This window comes from Diabrotica virgifera, chromosome 10 (assembly GCF_917563875.1).
Source record: "Diabrotica virgifera virgifera chromosome 10, PGI_DIABVI_V3a".
NCBI lineage: Eukaryota > Metazoa > Arthropoda > Insecta > Coleoptera > Chrysomelidae > Diabrotica > Diabrotica virgifera.
Genome location: NC_065452.1, coordinates 112,521,648 through 112,538,229, shown reverse-complemented (window position 1 = coordinate 112,538,229; position 16,582 = coordinate 112,521,648). Strand labels below are relative to the sequence as shown.

The 16,582-nt window shown below is 32.9% G+C and overlaps 1 protein-coding gene across 1 annotated transcript in view; it reads right to left on the bottom strand.

Moving 5' to 3' along the window:
- The window catches only part of LOC114339159 (cytosolic carboxypeptidase 6), a 94,014-nt gene that overhangs the window by 44,785 nt on the left and 32,647 nt on the right, over nucleotides 1-16,582 (bottom strand). The window contains exon 5 of the mRNA XM_050663087.1: nucleotides 15,096-15,225. Within this exon, the coding sequence (XP_050519044.1) occupies nucleotides 15,096-15,225 (130 nt within the window). The remainder of the gene's footprint in view (nucleotides 1-15,095; nucleotides 15,226-16,582) is intronic.

Sequence of the window (16,582 nt, the reverse complement as noted above, 5' to 3'; positions counted from 1 at the left end):
TGTAATTTGTAAAAATATCGTTACTATGCCGCCTGTAGAAGATAGGCAAAGGATAATTTTCGAATATCACAACGACCCGAGTAATTATCACAAAGGAATTAATGAAACTGCAGACAAAATTCGACAACTTTATAAATGGAAAAATATGTATAGAGAAATAACCGAATTTATTACTTTATGCCCAACTTGTCAACTCTCAAAATTCGATCGTAGGAATCGTACTCAAGGTTTAAATGTAAGGCATTCTCCGGAGAAACCATTTGAGGCTTTATCTGTAGACCTGTTCTTTTTTGATAAACAGAAAATGCTCACCGTTATAGATAATCTAACAAAATTTGCGCAAGCGTATATTTTAACTGATAAAAAACCAGAAACGATAATTAGTAAGTTAAAAAATTATTTTTCGCTTTTTGGCCTTCCTAAGATGATTATGTCAGATCACGGGGGCGAATTTAATAATAAAAAGATACAAAGTTTTGTTAATTCGTTGAATATCGAATGGCACCTTACTTCGTCTGAGTACCATGCCTCTAACGGTATAATTGAGCGTTTCCATGCTACCATAACAGATACTTTGCGAAGCTATCTTTTAGAACATAACCAGTGCGACTTAGAAGATGCACTTTTAGTCGCTATATACTCATATAATTCTAGTAAACATCATTCAACATCCACTACCCCCTACAGTTTAGTATTTCCATATAAAAATGATAGGGAATTTGATGAAATTTCGTATAATAATCAGTTAGAAAATATAAGGGAAAAACAATGCGATCAAAGGAAAAAGCAAAAGAACCGTTTTGATAACTTAAGAACGAGTAACTTGGAAGTAAAGTATAAAGTTGGAGATAATATTCTCTTAAAAAGACCAAGAAATCCAAATACACCAAAATCGATATTAAATACAGGACCATATGTTGTTCTGGAAGTCAATGAAACCAATAAAACTCTAAAAATTAAGTTAGATAACGAGGTTATTCGAAAATTTCATTTCAATAATGTAAAACCATTTTATGAGGTTATTAATTAAACGAAGTTGAAGTGTAACACGGCAAGTAGTAGATATGAACTTTCATTTTCCATATTATAAATGAATTTAATCAGTAATAATTGCAACATATAATTCGATTACCTCGTGGTACACTTCATCTACGGCCTTCTCACAACAACAAAAATAGAATGAGTTATTGCCGGTTGGTTTCTTTGTTTCATGTGGCCCTACCTGCCCTGTCCGGAGCATATCCAGAGGCTCTACACTACAAGCCCAAAACTTCGAAGCTGCAAAGAGGCCCTTCTTGGACACCCCAGCTTCGGTTTTCAGGAGGGAGGTGTTATGGCGAGCACGCCACTGTGTGTGTTTATATTTCAATATTTAGACTACGTGACATGATAAACACCAACGCTTGTAATTTCGCGGTGTCAGCGAAATGTTCATGGACTATGAAAGGTTTTAAGAAATATGTAGTTTGTATTCATTAATTTTAGTATCGTTTTGTATCTCTAACTGTTAACATCTCAATAAATTTGTGCATTTCCTTCAGTAGTTACGTTATTCAATTCTCCAACGAACACACCACATTTTATAAAGAATAAGACTTATGTATATGTATATGTATATGTATATGTATATGTATATGTATATGTATATGTATATGTATATGTATATGTATATGTATATGTATATGTATATGTATATGTATATGTATATGTATATGTATATGTATATGTATATTTACTCCCAGCGTATGAAGTGAGCCACATATCAAAAGAAACTGCGGTTGAAGTGAGGTCCTGTACAAAGTGAGGTCCAGTATACGGACCTCACTTAGTCAATCAATGTAAGACTTTTTCGTAGACATGTACTGATAGCAAACACTGTTTTTTTACAAAAAAAAGTGGGACCTCACTTTGTATGGTCCACATCAATTTTTAGTTCAGAGATTTTCCGCATAGAGGCGCTGACTTTGGCGTATATTTTCTAACCATGTATATTCTATGCCCTGTTGAATAACTTATGATACACATAGTGAGGACCATACAACTGGCAACATCTGTTCAACCAATCTTTAAAACAGTGGATCGTCAATCGTCGCATAAATTCAAACAGTACAAAAATGTTTAATACTTTAATCCTTTTTGAGAGCGTAGGCGCAAAATTTCGGTCGAGTTCTTTTTAAACGCATTTATTTTTTTCGAATCCTGAGATAACTAATAGGTATTTTTAAAAAATTTAAACGCAAAATAGAAGACTACATTATTCCCGAGGGCAGAAAGTCCCTTATAATGAACAAAAAGTTTCTTTTGTAATATATATTTAAAATTAAAAATCAGACTATTTTTTTTCACCCCTGTGACTTATTAAAATAAATATTATAGAAGTTCTCAAGGACTTTCGACCATGGATAATACAGTAATATTTCTTTCTGCGTTTAAATTTTTTAAAAATACTTAAGGTTTTCTCAGTATTCGAAAAAAATTAACGCATTTAAAAATAATTCGAGCGAAATTTTTGCGCATATGCTCTCAGAAAGGCTTAAAATACTATAAATTTTTGTAATCAGTATTTCAATAGTTATTTATGATATAAGTGTTAAAAGTACACGTTTAAGGCACGCATGTGAAAGTTTGCAGAATGAGCGACAGCGAGTTCTGCAATTCACATGAGTGCCTTAAAAATGCACTTTTTAACACGCATATCATGCAATATTTTTTCTACAAACGTAATTACAGGACAATATGTACAAAAACTTTTACTTGAACTTGACTGACATTCCATTTTTATATTTTTTTGACATTACATCAAAATTGCCTATACGATCAATACGAATTGCCGTGCCATAAAAATTTTAAAGCACTAGTGCCTTAAAGCAGCGCCGGATAAAGGGGCGGGCGAGCAGGGCGACCGCCCGGGGCGCCAGAATTTTGGGGCGCCAAATTTTGAGAGACGCTGATATATAAATATAATATTTACCCCCCTCCGTGGCTCAGTGGTAAGAGCGCCTGCCTTTGGATCGAAAAAATCCGAAAGGTTGTGGGTTCGAATCTCACCAGGGTCAGAAATTTTTCATTTATTATAAATTAATAAATGAATATAGTTTCTGTCCTCGTGGGATCGGTTCTCACCGGAGGGACCGCAGACGTTCGGATACAATTAGCGTCTCTTTGCAAAGACAATGACGTCGACATTGCAAAGTATTAAGCCACTTACTCAACACACACACTACTTACACATGACACTAGGTACCTAACTGTTCAAAATTACCGTACCTACCATGCCAATGGCCATTAGTTGTCGAGGCATTAGCTAAACAAAAAAATATATAATATTTTTTACATTCACTATTTTTTTGGACTTTATAGATTATCTTTGGGCTAAGATTACTCCTAAGACAATTAATGTTAAATAATTGTAACAATAAGAAAACTATTTCTAGCTCACAAAAATTCTCTAATAAAAATAATGCAACCTAAAAATTGTTATGGCTTTTAAAGGTCATTTGTCAGGTAATACCTATCACTTTTATGGTATTACAATGTTATACATACATACTTAAAATACACGAAGATCAGATTTATGAAGTATCAACAAATTTATGAATAGTCAGTGATATTATTATACTGCTGCTTGTCATTATAGCCTCAATGGTTAAATAGGTTTGTCTTCCTGTTCTGTAAACTTTGCTTTATCAACATTGTCGTGTGTCCGTGGGTGTGTAATTTGAAATAAAAAAAAACAAACCAGGTATATCTATATGAATTAGAATTGACAAGTTCTTTTTCATAATATGAATATATAGAAATTTATTTCGAATACTTTGTACGCGTTAAGATGTTTCACTTTTTGCATAAAAACGGCACGAACGACGTATGAAAAAAAGGAATAATAGATTTTTGTATATATCATAAATTGAACGAGTAATTCCAAAATGATTTGTTATTTGAAATATCTCAGTGGCGTACTATGTTTTTCTTTAAAAAAATTGCATATCTGAACCGGTTTTAGAACAATAAAGAAATCGTCAGTTTGTAAAAAAATGTCAACACCCCATATCTCGGAAACGAAGTATTTGCTGACATACGCTTATAGAGCAAACTGTCATTATTTTTTCATATAGAATTACCCTTTAAAGTTTGTCGCATTTATTTAGAAACATCCTGTTTTTTCTTGACCACCCTGGATTTCCATAGTTTTTCCTGTATTATTTCACTTGACCGTTATTTTCAGTTCTTTCTGTTTTTCCAGTCCTGCAGGTTTCTTTTCTAATATTGCTTCGTCCATTTTATCTCTAAAAGATTTTCGGGGTCTGTCTCTCTTCCTTCTTCCTATCGGGCTCCAATCTGTTATTCTGTTTATCAACGATTTTGGTCTGCTCTTCTGCCATGTCCATACCAGGTTAATCTCTTTTGTTCTATGTTGTCTATTATCCCTTGAATTCATTACCATTATTTTCTTAATCTCTATGTTATTTATTCTATCTCTTCTACAGCTTCTACTTAGGTATTCGATCTCTGTTGCTCTTATTTTGCATTTGGTTTTCGTATTTTTTATTCAATTTTCACACCCATTATTCAGAATACTTTTTGTCATGGTGTTATATTATATTCTTCTTTTTGTTTTTATACTGATGTTCTTATCCCACAGTACCGGGTTTAATTTTAGTATGCAGCATATTGTTTGTCCTAGTAACTCGATACCTAAAACCATAGCTTGGTTCTATAGGTATCGAGTCATAGAGATAATAAAAAGCTCATGAGATAATAAAAAAAAAATAATGAATGATTTTATTTGAATTTGCATAGATGATTGTAAGGCCAAGGATATCACAACGGCTCTAAAAGGAAGAGAAAAAATAAAGATGTACAAGCTCGCGTTTGCAAAGAATATCCGCATGCTATTTTATGCTAAGTGGATGCCACTCCCTCAATTTAATTATTGGGGATGCAGCTATATCTTGCGCACAATCAACATGTTTTTTGGTCTTGTAGAAGATTTATACACATTAAATGATATAAATGAGTCAGATTAAATAAATTATTAGACGAATTTTTTACTAAGCAACAACATTTTTGTTTAATTTAGTAGTATTTTGTATTTTGACAACGACACCCGATTTGGGCGTCGAAACGATAATAAAATTATTTTTTTCAATTTAATTGTGGCTTAGTTTCCATCTAAATAGTTATTTATATATATTTTTTACTGGTTGTTGATAATGTGCATTTATCTTTTACCTCGCTTCTTCGTCGCTTGAACCTAAAATGTGCTCGCTATGCTATGCCCTATGTTGGATAAATTATAAGTAATAACTATCCTACTATTTTTTAAATAAATATATTTTTACATAGTTCTTTATGGTAAAATTTTGATTTTTTCCTATTTTTTTATATTTGCAGTAAATTTGTATATTCTTATATGAAGGGGCGCCAAATTTTATTTTGCCAGGGGCGCTCAGAACCCTAAAACCGGCCCTGCCTTAAAGTAGCATTTTTAACGCACGTATGGAGTTCTAAAAATTGCATTTTTAACACGGTTGTAGAAAAAAGCCTTTAAATGAGGTGTCACATGATGTACTTACTTTCCTATTTAAAAAAATCAAAGTTGTGCCTGTCACCTAAAGAAGAGGGATCGCGTAAAGTTCGAAACATTGACGCTATAATATACTATGATTATTTTAAAAATCGACCTATCCGAGCGTTTTTCTTATGTGCTAAAAATAAATAAGTTAATAAGGGGGGTAAAACTTATTCCAGCGAACTGTATTTGTAACAACCAAGGTAGGGATGGCGGTTGTTGAACAAAAAACCGGTTTTCGGTTATACCGGTTTTTTACTTACGGTTTAACCTGGCGGTTATAACTGGTCAAAAAAAGCGGTTGTTCCAAAAACCATTTTTCGGTTTTTTTAATCAGAAGCAAATACTCGATAGGTTATAATGTTAATATAATGTTATATGTTACATACATTTATATTGCAATTCAGTTTGCTCAATTTTCCTCCCGAAAAATTCCCCAACCAATTCAACCTATAAAAATTTTCCCATGTGCTTTCAAATTACCCTAAAAATGGGCGAAAGTACTCCAATCTGGCATCTCTGATTCGTCGCTTGTTGTAGACGGCGTCGGTGTATATTGCGTTGTCAATTGGGATATTCCCAAAACTCCCAAAAGTGATGATCCTACCGATCTACCGACATGTCCCTAGGATCTATCGAGTTTAAAAAAATATCTAAATGACATATTTTACTTAAGAGGAAACAGTAGCGATCAACAGGTAGCGAAAACGCGTTCCAAGATTGCGGCTGTAATTTTGAATATTTTTTCGAGATATGTGGCACACGTATTCGTAATATAATAAAGAATGGCGGTACAGAGCCCAATTTAAAAAATATATTAATATGTGGAAATTACTCTGTAAATAAATACAATATTAAAAAAACGAGTCTGTACCGCCATTAAGAAGAACAAAAAAATACACTTTCTTCAAATAAACTTTTTTATCCGATGCCTAGATTTTATGTCATTTTGGAACTACTAAAATTTTTTATTTCATTAGTAGTTCCAAAATGACACAAAATCTAACCCGTGTTGAGCTGGCCCCCCCACTTTCAAAAATTAAAAAACAAATAGCCCTGATTTATGAGCTATTTATGAGCTCTCATATTCCGCAAACTAAAAATTTTGAGCTCGTTCCACTGAGCAGGAATTTAATACCCTAGTGGGGGGGGCTGAGTCCCCCCCCCCACTACTTTAAAATAGGAATATTGAATCGGTTTTTGCGGCAGAATTACGAGCTATTTATGAGCTCTTGAAATTATATAGTTTCGATTTTTGAGCTCATCCCCTTCACCCCCAAACAACCCTTTAATTGATTTAATTTAAGAGAAAGATGCTGGGAAAACTTAAAATATATCGTATTGCGGATATAATTCCTATAGCTTATATACTCTAAGAATAAACTATTAAATCAAGAGCATTTCGATTATTGAGCTACAACCTCTTCGCAAGAAAACCACCCTATCCTCCCGGCTTAGGAGAAAGTTGTACTTAAAATGCGTTAAACTAATTATTTGGCGACTACATATCATTTAATAATTTATAAGCTTCCAAATTACGCGCATTTAGATCAGTAAATTGCAATTTATTTTGTATAGTGCAGTCACTGAAGGTAAAAATCAACGATTACCTTCAATTTCGGTGAACCTTCATCGATATTTACGAAAATTGGTCACTGGTTAGAGGATACGTCAAGAAACAAAGGTGACATGGTACCGCCTTGCGCCTTTACCCTGAGGGTGGATACCGTCCCTTCTCGGGGGTGAAAATTATTTTATAAAAAATAACTGCACAAATCAATAAAAGAACAAATTAAAGGCAAAATTTATTATATAAAGTTAATAAAATAAGTCAATACTTTTTAAGTTATTAATGATCAAAGATTTTAATTATTTGTCAAAAAAATGCATGTTTTGAAGAGGTTTTTTGTAAATCACTGAAAAACTGTAAGTTTTTACAAAAAAATTTAATAGTAGTTTAATTCGTATAGCTTATATTCTAAGAATAAACTCTTAAATCACACGCCTTTCGATTATTGAACTACAACCCCGTCGCAAGAAAACCATCCCATATTCCCGGCTTAAGAGGGGGTTGTACTTAAAATAATTTAAATTAATTATCTGTCGACTATATATTGTTTAATAATTTATGAGCTCGCAAAATATACGCATCTCAATTATTGAATCGCCATTTTCTTTCTATAGTGCAGTCACTGAAGGTAAAAATCAACTATGACCTTCGATTTCGGTAAATCTCCATTCATTTTCACGAAAATTGTTGAGCGGATTTTGATACTATAAACTTTTTCTGGATCTTATGTTTGATAGGTATTTCTAAGTACTTTGACAAGTATTTAGTACCTAAGTGTTATAAAATGCATCTCTTTCCCGTTATTTAAGCTTGAACCCTTAGATTTGAACAGTCGCGGAAAAAAATATACATTTAATTAAAAAAAATAACTTACTTTAAATTAACATTAAAGGGTTTTTCAAGTAAGCAATTTATTATATTTTTTATTAGCTTCAATTTTAGTGATGAAAACTTTTTTGTAAAAACTTACAGTTCTTGAGTCATTTATGAAAAATCGCTCTAAAGCATGCATTTTCTTTCCAAAAATTAAAATATTTGATCTTTAATAAATCAAAAAGTATTGATTTATTTTAATCACATTATATAACAAATTTTGCTTACAATTTGTCCCTCTCTCGATTTAAGGGGTTATTTTTAATAAAGTAATTTTCACTACCGAGAAGGGGTGACATATACCCCAGGTTAAAACCCCAAGTTGTTATTGTCAATTCGTGAAAATAAATGGAGATTTACCGAAATCGAAGGTAATAGTTGATTTTTACCTTCAGTGACTGCACTATAGAAAGAAAATGGAAATTCAATAATTGAGATGCGTATATTTTGCAAGCTCATAAATTATTAAACGATATGTAGTCGCCAAATAATTAATTTAAATTATTTTAAGAACAACTCTCTCTTAAGCCGGGAATATTGGATGGGTTTCTTGCGAAGGGGTTGTAGCTCTATAATCGAAAGGCGCGTGATTTAAGAGTTTATTCTTAGAATATAAGCTATACGAATTAAACTACTATTAACTTTTTTGTAAAAACTTACAGTTTTTCAGTGATTTACAAAAAACCTCTTCAAAACATGCATTTTTTCACAAATAATTAAAATCTTTGATCTTTAATAACTTAAAAGTATTGACTTATTTTATTAACTTTATATAATAAATTTTGCTTTTAATTTGTTCTTTTATTGATTTGTGCAGTCATTTTTTATAAAATAATTTTCACCCCCGAGAAGCGGCGGTATCCACCCTCAGGGTAAAGGCGCAAGGTGGTACCATGTCACCTTTGTTTCTTGACGTATCCTCTAACCACTGACCAATTTTCGTGAAAATCTATGAAGGTTTACCGAAATTGAAGGTAATCGTTGATTTTTACCTTCAGTGACTGCACTATACAAAATAAATTGCAATTTACTGATCTAAATGCGCGTAATTTGGAAGCTTATAAATTATTAAATGATATGTAGTCGCCAAATAATTAGTTTAATGCATTTTAAGTACAACTTTCTCTTAAGCCGGGAAGATAGGGTGGTTTTCTTGCGAAGGGGTTGTAGCTCAATAATCGAAATGCTCTTGATTTAATAGTTTATTCTTAGAGTATATAAGCTATAAGAATTTTATCAGCAATACGATATATTTTAAGTTTTCTCAGCATCTTTCTCTTAAGTTAAATCAATTAAAGGGTTGTTTGGGGGTGAAGGGGATGAGCTCAAAAATCGAAACTATATAATTTCAAGAGCTCATAAATAGCTCGTAATTCTGCCTCAAAACCGATTCAATATTCTTATTTTTAAGTAGTGGGTAAAGGGTATTAAATTCACTAGGGTATTAAATTCCTGCTCAGTGGAACGAGCTCAAAATTTTTAGTTTGCGGAATATGAGAGCTCATAAATAGCTCATAAATCAGGGCTATTTGTTTTTTAATTTTTGCAAGTGGGGGGGGGGGGCAGCTCAACACGGGTCAAAATCTAGGCATCTGATAAAAAAGTTTATTTGAAGAAAGTGTATTTTTTTGTTCTTCTTAATGGCGGTACAGACTCGTTTTTTTAATATTGTATTTATTTACAGAGTAATTTCCACATATTAATATATTTTTCAAATTGGGCTCTGTACCGCCATTCTTTATTATATTACAAATACGTGTGCCAAATATCTCGAAAAAATATTCAAAATTACAGCCTCAATCTTGGAACGCGTTTTGGCTACCTGTTGATCGCTACTGTATCATCTTAAAAATAAATTCGATAAACCAATTCATCATTTATTGCCATCAAAAAATTTCAGTAGGTAGTATTTTTTAACACCTTGCGTTTGTATAATACCTTTCATTTCCTAAGAATTATGTATTATTTAAAAATTACATAATGGAGATTCCTAATCGTATTTCGGTATTCACATTTCATACAAGAGTCTCAAAGTACTCAAGTATAAACAATTTTTAGATGATTTTGGGAATATCGATTTCAAGCAGATCACTTACCTTTTTATGTAAATATTCATGTGTTTCATAAAAGCTGATGTGACACTTTCGTCCAGTTCTTTATTAGTAAATAAAAGTTGAATTATGGTTGTTTGGGTTAATAATTACTTCGCATATTATTTATAATACATATAGTAGGGGAGCAAAGTATGCTAAATGTGCAGTCACTCGAGCGCTTTGGGGACCTATTGGGTTGTGATTATTAGGTTCTAAAACCAAAAAAGTTAAGTAAAATTTTCCATTTTAGTGGGGACTTTCCATATTTTAATTTAATTTCCCATTTCCAACACCCGTTTTCTCCGATTATAGCGCCACCTATCCGTAATTAGAAAAAACGTTTCGAATAAAAGTTGCTTATTTTTACGCAAAGAATCCAAATCTGAAATAAAAAAAAGGAGTTCCTATTTAAGATTTTAAAGTAACCCCCCCCCCCCACCTCCGTGGGGGTCGTGTTTGGTACCATTCGATAGATTTCAGAAAAAATATTCAGAAATTGTAGTGTATTACCTATAAGAAGTTACCGTTAAGCCGGGTCCAGACTATGTAACAAAACATGTTAAATAACAAAGTTTTGTAACTTGTTACAAAATTTTAAATAAACAAGTTTTAAAACACAGTGTTGTATAACATTTTTCTGGTTATATAGCATGTTTTATGTTATCCAACAGATGTCGGTAAACATCAAAGAAAGTTATAAAACCGCACCGCGACTGATCTACACCTAAAAACATGTTATTGAAACATTTCTCTGGCATAGTACCTACGCAAGCAGCAACCGTTGGAGTCATATCGCCTTGTTCATTCTGGAGTGATTGTGCTAGATTTTTCTTTGCTCTGTTCACGTAGGGTTATTTACGCGATGAAATTTTCGAAAGAACTGACTACTCATTTAATTGAGCTATTTCGTACGTAACGAGTATTATGGGATTGCTATGGGATGAGCTACATTTATTGATTTAAAAAACAAATAAAAAACACGATGAATAGACTGAAATAGAAGTGAAAATAGATACAGAAACTGTAGTTAAAACTAATGCACGTACGCCTATAACTCAAGCCAACAAAAGAAAAGCAGTACGCGGAACCTTAACAGCAAATCGGTGCAAATCAACTCTAAATTTGACATAAATACTATTCTCTACAGAGCAGAGTGTTCAGACATAAAACCTGTAACATTCACTTCATTCGCTACACAGATGCAGACTGCTTCATCAGCTACTCAAACAAACACTCAATCATACAATATATCTGAGCGTTTCTATTCCGTCCACTACACCTACATCCGCTACTTCTCCAGCTACACCAATTCAAACAGACAGTGACACTCAATCATGAACAGGTGAAGACGATAATACTGAGGAATTAAATTTTACAGAAATGTTATACTTCCTCTCTGAAACAATGAGTAAAAAGTTTAAAAAATATACTTTGCTAATAATATAACTGTTAATCTTTCTCTTACTGGAATTGCATCTCGAAATGTCTTTCCTGCCTATTTTATAGCCGATTTCATTTATAAGAAATTCAAAATCAGAACTTTCTATTCTTAAGAAGTTTTTAAAACTGCCATCACATTTAATGTCTCCTGTCGATGGGTCTATGTTATCTCTTTCCAGATCAGCTAAAAGAGCTGTACCACTACCTATATTTTGCTCGAGCTGCTAATGAAGGACACATCCAAAATATTAATTTAACACGCCGGTGTCGCCTCCACAATATTACACAAGCTGCTGTTGCTATGAAGAGATTCTCCATACTTATATGACGCAATTTTATATACTACCTAACCTACCAGCTATCCATCTAAAATGCTGCAAAATTTATGCGCATGTTGTTGTTTTGTTTTTTGTTATATAGTCTGGATACTCATGCTATATTATAACAAGTTACATAACAAAGTTGTACAACAAATTTGTTGTACAACTTTGTTATTAGCATGTTTTGTTACATAGTCTAGACCCGGCTTTAAAAGTTCCCCGTTTCAGGAAAAAATATTGTCTAAGAGCGATAGCCTAGTGACCTAGTGGGTAGACCTCGGATCTCGGATTCGTAAAGCAGAGGTTTCGATTTCAAATCCGGGGTGTGGATCTCCGATTTTTTTATTTATTGTTACTGCATTCATGTCTGTAGACAATGTTGCAATCTATTATGAGCACAATAAAAAAATATAGTAATAAAATAATAAATAGATATTTCAAAAAAAAAACAAGAAAAAAAATACAATCACTGGAAGCGAAACTAAACAATACGGAAGAAATATAACCACTGGATTCGGAACTGGATATGGAACTGGATAATATTAGAAAACTGATATTATAATATGTAAGCACTACGAGCCTAGTAGGCCCATGGCTTGATGTACTATTCTTTTCCACTCCCTTTTGTCAGTCGCTTTTGTTTCCCAGTTCCTTAAGTTAATTCTTCTCATATCTTCTCTAACTCCATTACTCCATCGTGACCTCGGTCTTCCTCTTCGTCTTTTCCCTGCCAATGCACTAGATAGTACCATTCTGGGAATTCTAGATGGAATCATCCTCTGCACATGGCCCAACCATCTAAGTCTTTGCGCCTTAATTACTGCTAGTATGTTAGGATCCTGATAGAGCTCAGTTAGTTATTTGTTCTTCTTACCCATTGTCCATTTAAGTTTTTCCCCCCGAAGATTTTGCGCAGTATTTTCCTCTCCCAAACTAATAACAACTCTTGATGTTTTTTTGTTGTGACCCATGTTTCAGAAGCATACGTTACTATCGGCCTTATTACGGTCTTGTAAGTTCTTAGTTTTGCTCTTCGTGATATATGTTTACTTTTTAACAACCCATTAAAAGCAACTATAGCGCGGTTGCCCGACATAATTCTCTTTTGTATTTTTTCTTCACAGTTAGGATCTCTTGTGAAGACAGTTCCTAAGTACTCAAATCTCCCAACTTCTTCGAACTTATACTGTGTTCCTTTCGCTGTTGTCATTGTTATGTATTGCCCCGGAACGAATTGCTTATTTGTCCATTCCATATACTTTGTTTTTGCTTCATTTATATACAATCCTTTGGTTGCTGCCCTCTCCTCGAGTTTCATGAGTGTTTCTATAAGTTCTATTTTGCTCCTAGCCAAGATTACCAAATCGTCTGCGAATGCCAAGCACTGATGTTTTTTGTGGTAGATCAGACCTGTTCTATTAATGTTTGCTTCTTTTATAACCTTTTCTAGTAATATGCTAAACATTATAGACGATAATGGATCACCCTGTCGCAGTCCTGGTTTGACCTCAAAGCTTTCTGTTATAGTATTGTTTATCTTGACTTTATCATACTGATATATCATACTGATATTGTTTAAAAACACTAATAATATTGATATAAAATGTTAATCAATTTTATTTATTGTTATAAGAATCAAAGGTAAATATGATTAGGCGAATGAAGCCTTAGGTTTCGCAGTCAATATCCCAACCACACACACATGTTGCAATCTATTTCAATATGGTTTATAGTACAAACTATACATTTAATATCAAAATAGTGGGATATATTTTTTTAGTTGAGGACACTTGGTCACATTGCATTGTTTCAGGATAAGGTGAAATATCTTCAATAAATGGAAAAAAGCATGTATGTCATATATTATAATACTTCCTATACTCTTAATATGTAGTCTCGTATAAATTTGTAGTGACATGATTTTAAGTATAAGAACAAGAAACTTGCAACAATTTTCAGAGAAAATAGAAAACTAAAACTATTTTAAAATGATTATTCGAAATAAAACATATGCACATATTCACTGTATTTGCCATCTAGTGGAATAACTGTAAAATTAAGTCAGTAAAAAAGGTACATTAAGTTTAATTAAATTAAGTAAATCACCTTGTATACTAAAATTAAGGTTGGAAAATTGTCGTTTCATAATGAAAATCGACAGGGGCAACAGTACCTATACTAAAATACACTCTGTATAGATAATTATGTCAATGTTAATAATACTGGATAGAGAATTGAATATCCTTTCAAATGAGCTAGCACACTCCCCTCTTCCCTATTTAAAAATAAGGGGTGGGGGAAATGGAAGGGAGGGGGTTGACAAATGACAGATATGTATGTACCGTAAAAACTGTGTTCCCCTTAGATCAAAAGTCGGGCTTTTATATTTATATGTTAAGTTCAATATAAATTTCACATAACTGAACTATCACTGTATCCTCCATTTTGATTATTATTGTTCTCAACTAACGCTATTTTCAAAATTCTTGCTTTCCTATCCATCTTTAACGTAAATTATTAAAAAATATAAAACTATTTCTTTATTAACGCTAGTCTCCGATAAGGCTACCGTGATTTAATGCTGAGGTACTAAAATGTTATAAAATTAACAAACAGTACGAGCAAGAACAAAGAGTCCACATCCTTCTTATAACTACAAGTGACTGAAACATCGAAACAATAATAATTCTTACTGTGTTATACAGAAAAAGGCAGTAGAAACGATTAATCTCATATTTATCGACAACACTGTATGGTCCTCACTTGATGAGCTGTAAGGAAATATACACGTAAAGTTGTCCTCACTTTGTGCGCATAACGAAAAAGTATATACAGTCTCACTTTAATAGCTGCGTATAATGGCCTCACTTGGGTGGCAATATACTTAAACAATACGGGGCACATATACGTAATTTTTTTTGTGTATACTCGTCATTTTTTAATTGCTATTTACTTGTCAAGGTCACTATGAAGAGTTGAAACGATTATGTCTACGTTTTCTACCGGTCCTCACTAAGTGCGCGTAATGTCAGGACCTCACTTTGATATCTGTGCATAAATATATATGTATATGTATATGTATATGTATATGTATATGTATATGTATATGTATATGTATATGTATATGTATATATGTTGCAGATTGTAAAAAATAGTTCTTTTTGTCCAGAAGTGTGCATTATGGGACAGTAGAATTTTCAGTTAGATATTAACAAATTAATACTTACCCTGGCACACAAAACTTGATGGCGATTCTCCTGGATGTACTCTGGCCATTATTGCAATAACTCTTCTTTTTGACTTCGGATTGTTTTTATCCAATGAACCGATAGTTACCAAATCCATGCGTCTTTTTTGCTGTGATAAAATATTTTATAAAATGTATAACTTAGAATTGTTCGGTCTAGACTAGAAAAAGTATTAATAGATGTAATATTTATTGTACATACTTAATAGAGGTACTGCGTTTCAAAAGATCAAACCAAACAAATATAAATAGAACTGTGTAAGTGTTTCAGAAATTATAAAATCAATTCAAATCAAACCGACGCTTCAAAGTGTCCGTTTTTAGTCCATTTTTAAAAATCTTGGACTCAATACTCCAAAAAAATTTTGGAGTTCTGAACTCAATAGGTAGGTACTGAATATCTTTGCGGTTTTACTTGATTTTTCCAAAAATACTGAAAAGAAATAGACAGTGTGGAAGGCACTTATGGAATAAAATTATTTCTGTCCTTGTTTAAAAAATTGTAAAAAAAGGTTAAACCCGTCGATTTTTAAATCAAAATTTGCACTTTTTAAAGATACATTTAAATGTACAGGGTGATTCATGCAAGTTTAGCAGACTTCATAAGCTTTATTTTTAATGGAGCACCTTGTATATTTTTATATTTTTAAAAGCTGCTTACCAACTTGATTTCAATGAAGTATATCATGTTGGTCAGCGTTTCCCAAACGGTGGGTCGCGACCCAGTACCAGGCCATGTACCGGACCACAAAAGCAAAATGCCGGGTCGCCTCGCCTCGCCGTTTCAGATCTTCAAGTAAACATGAACACCTTTTACACTGCGAAGTGCGTTGGATATCAAAAGGGAATGTTTTAAAAAGGCTTATTGAATTAAAGGAAGAAATTTCACTATTCTTAGAACAACATTCACCAACGGCTAGGGATGCAATATTTAAATTTAAAAACAGTTTTCATGATGTCAATTGGTTAATCAAGGAAGCCTATCTTTGTGGTATTTTTGACTTCTTGAACAATTTAAATATAACATTACAAGGTACCAATTAACTGTATTTAAAGTACAAGAGAAGGTGGAAGCTGCAACAAAACTTATTTTGTGGATCCGTCGCGCGGAAGCGGGAAATTACAAAGGTAACAGAACTAAAAATAATAATAATAACGTGAATTCATTGCCGGATGAGATTTCAGCGACTTTCAACGAACACCTGCTAGGACTGGAGGCAAATCTGGAGAAATATTTTCCCTCCATCAACAGCAACAAAGCATGATTAAGGAATCCATTTCCAATGGACGTAGAATCCGGGACAGGACTTCTGGATTTAGATATTGAGTCAGTAATTAAACTATCGTGTGATAGGGCACTCAAACACATATTTGACAAAATGCCACTGATAGATTTTTGGCTGTCTCGCCGCCAGGAATACCAGTTTTAGCAGAAAAAGCAATAAAGCTTCTAATGTTACGACCTGT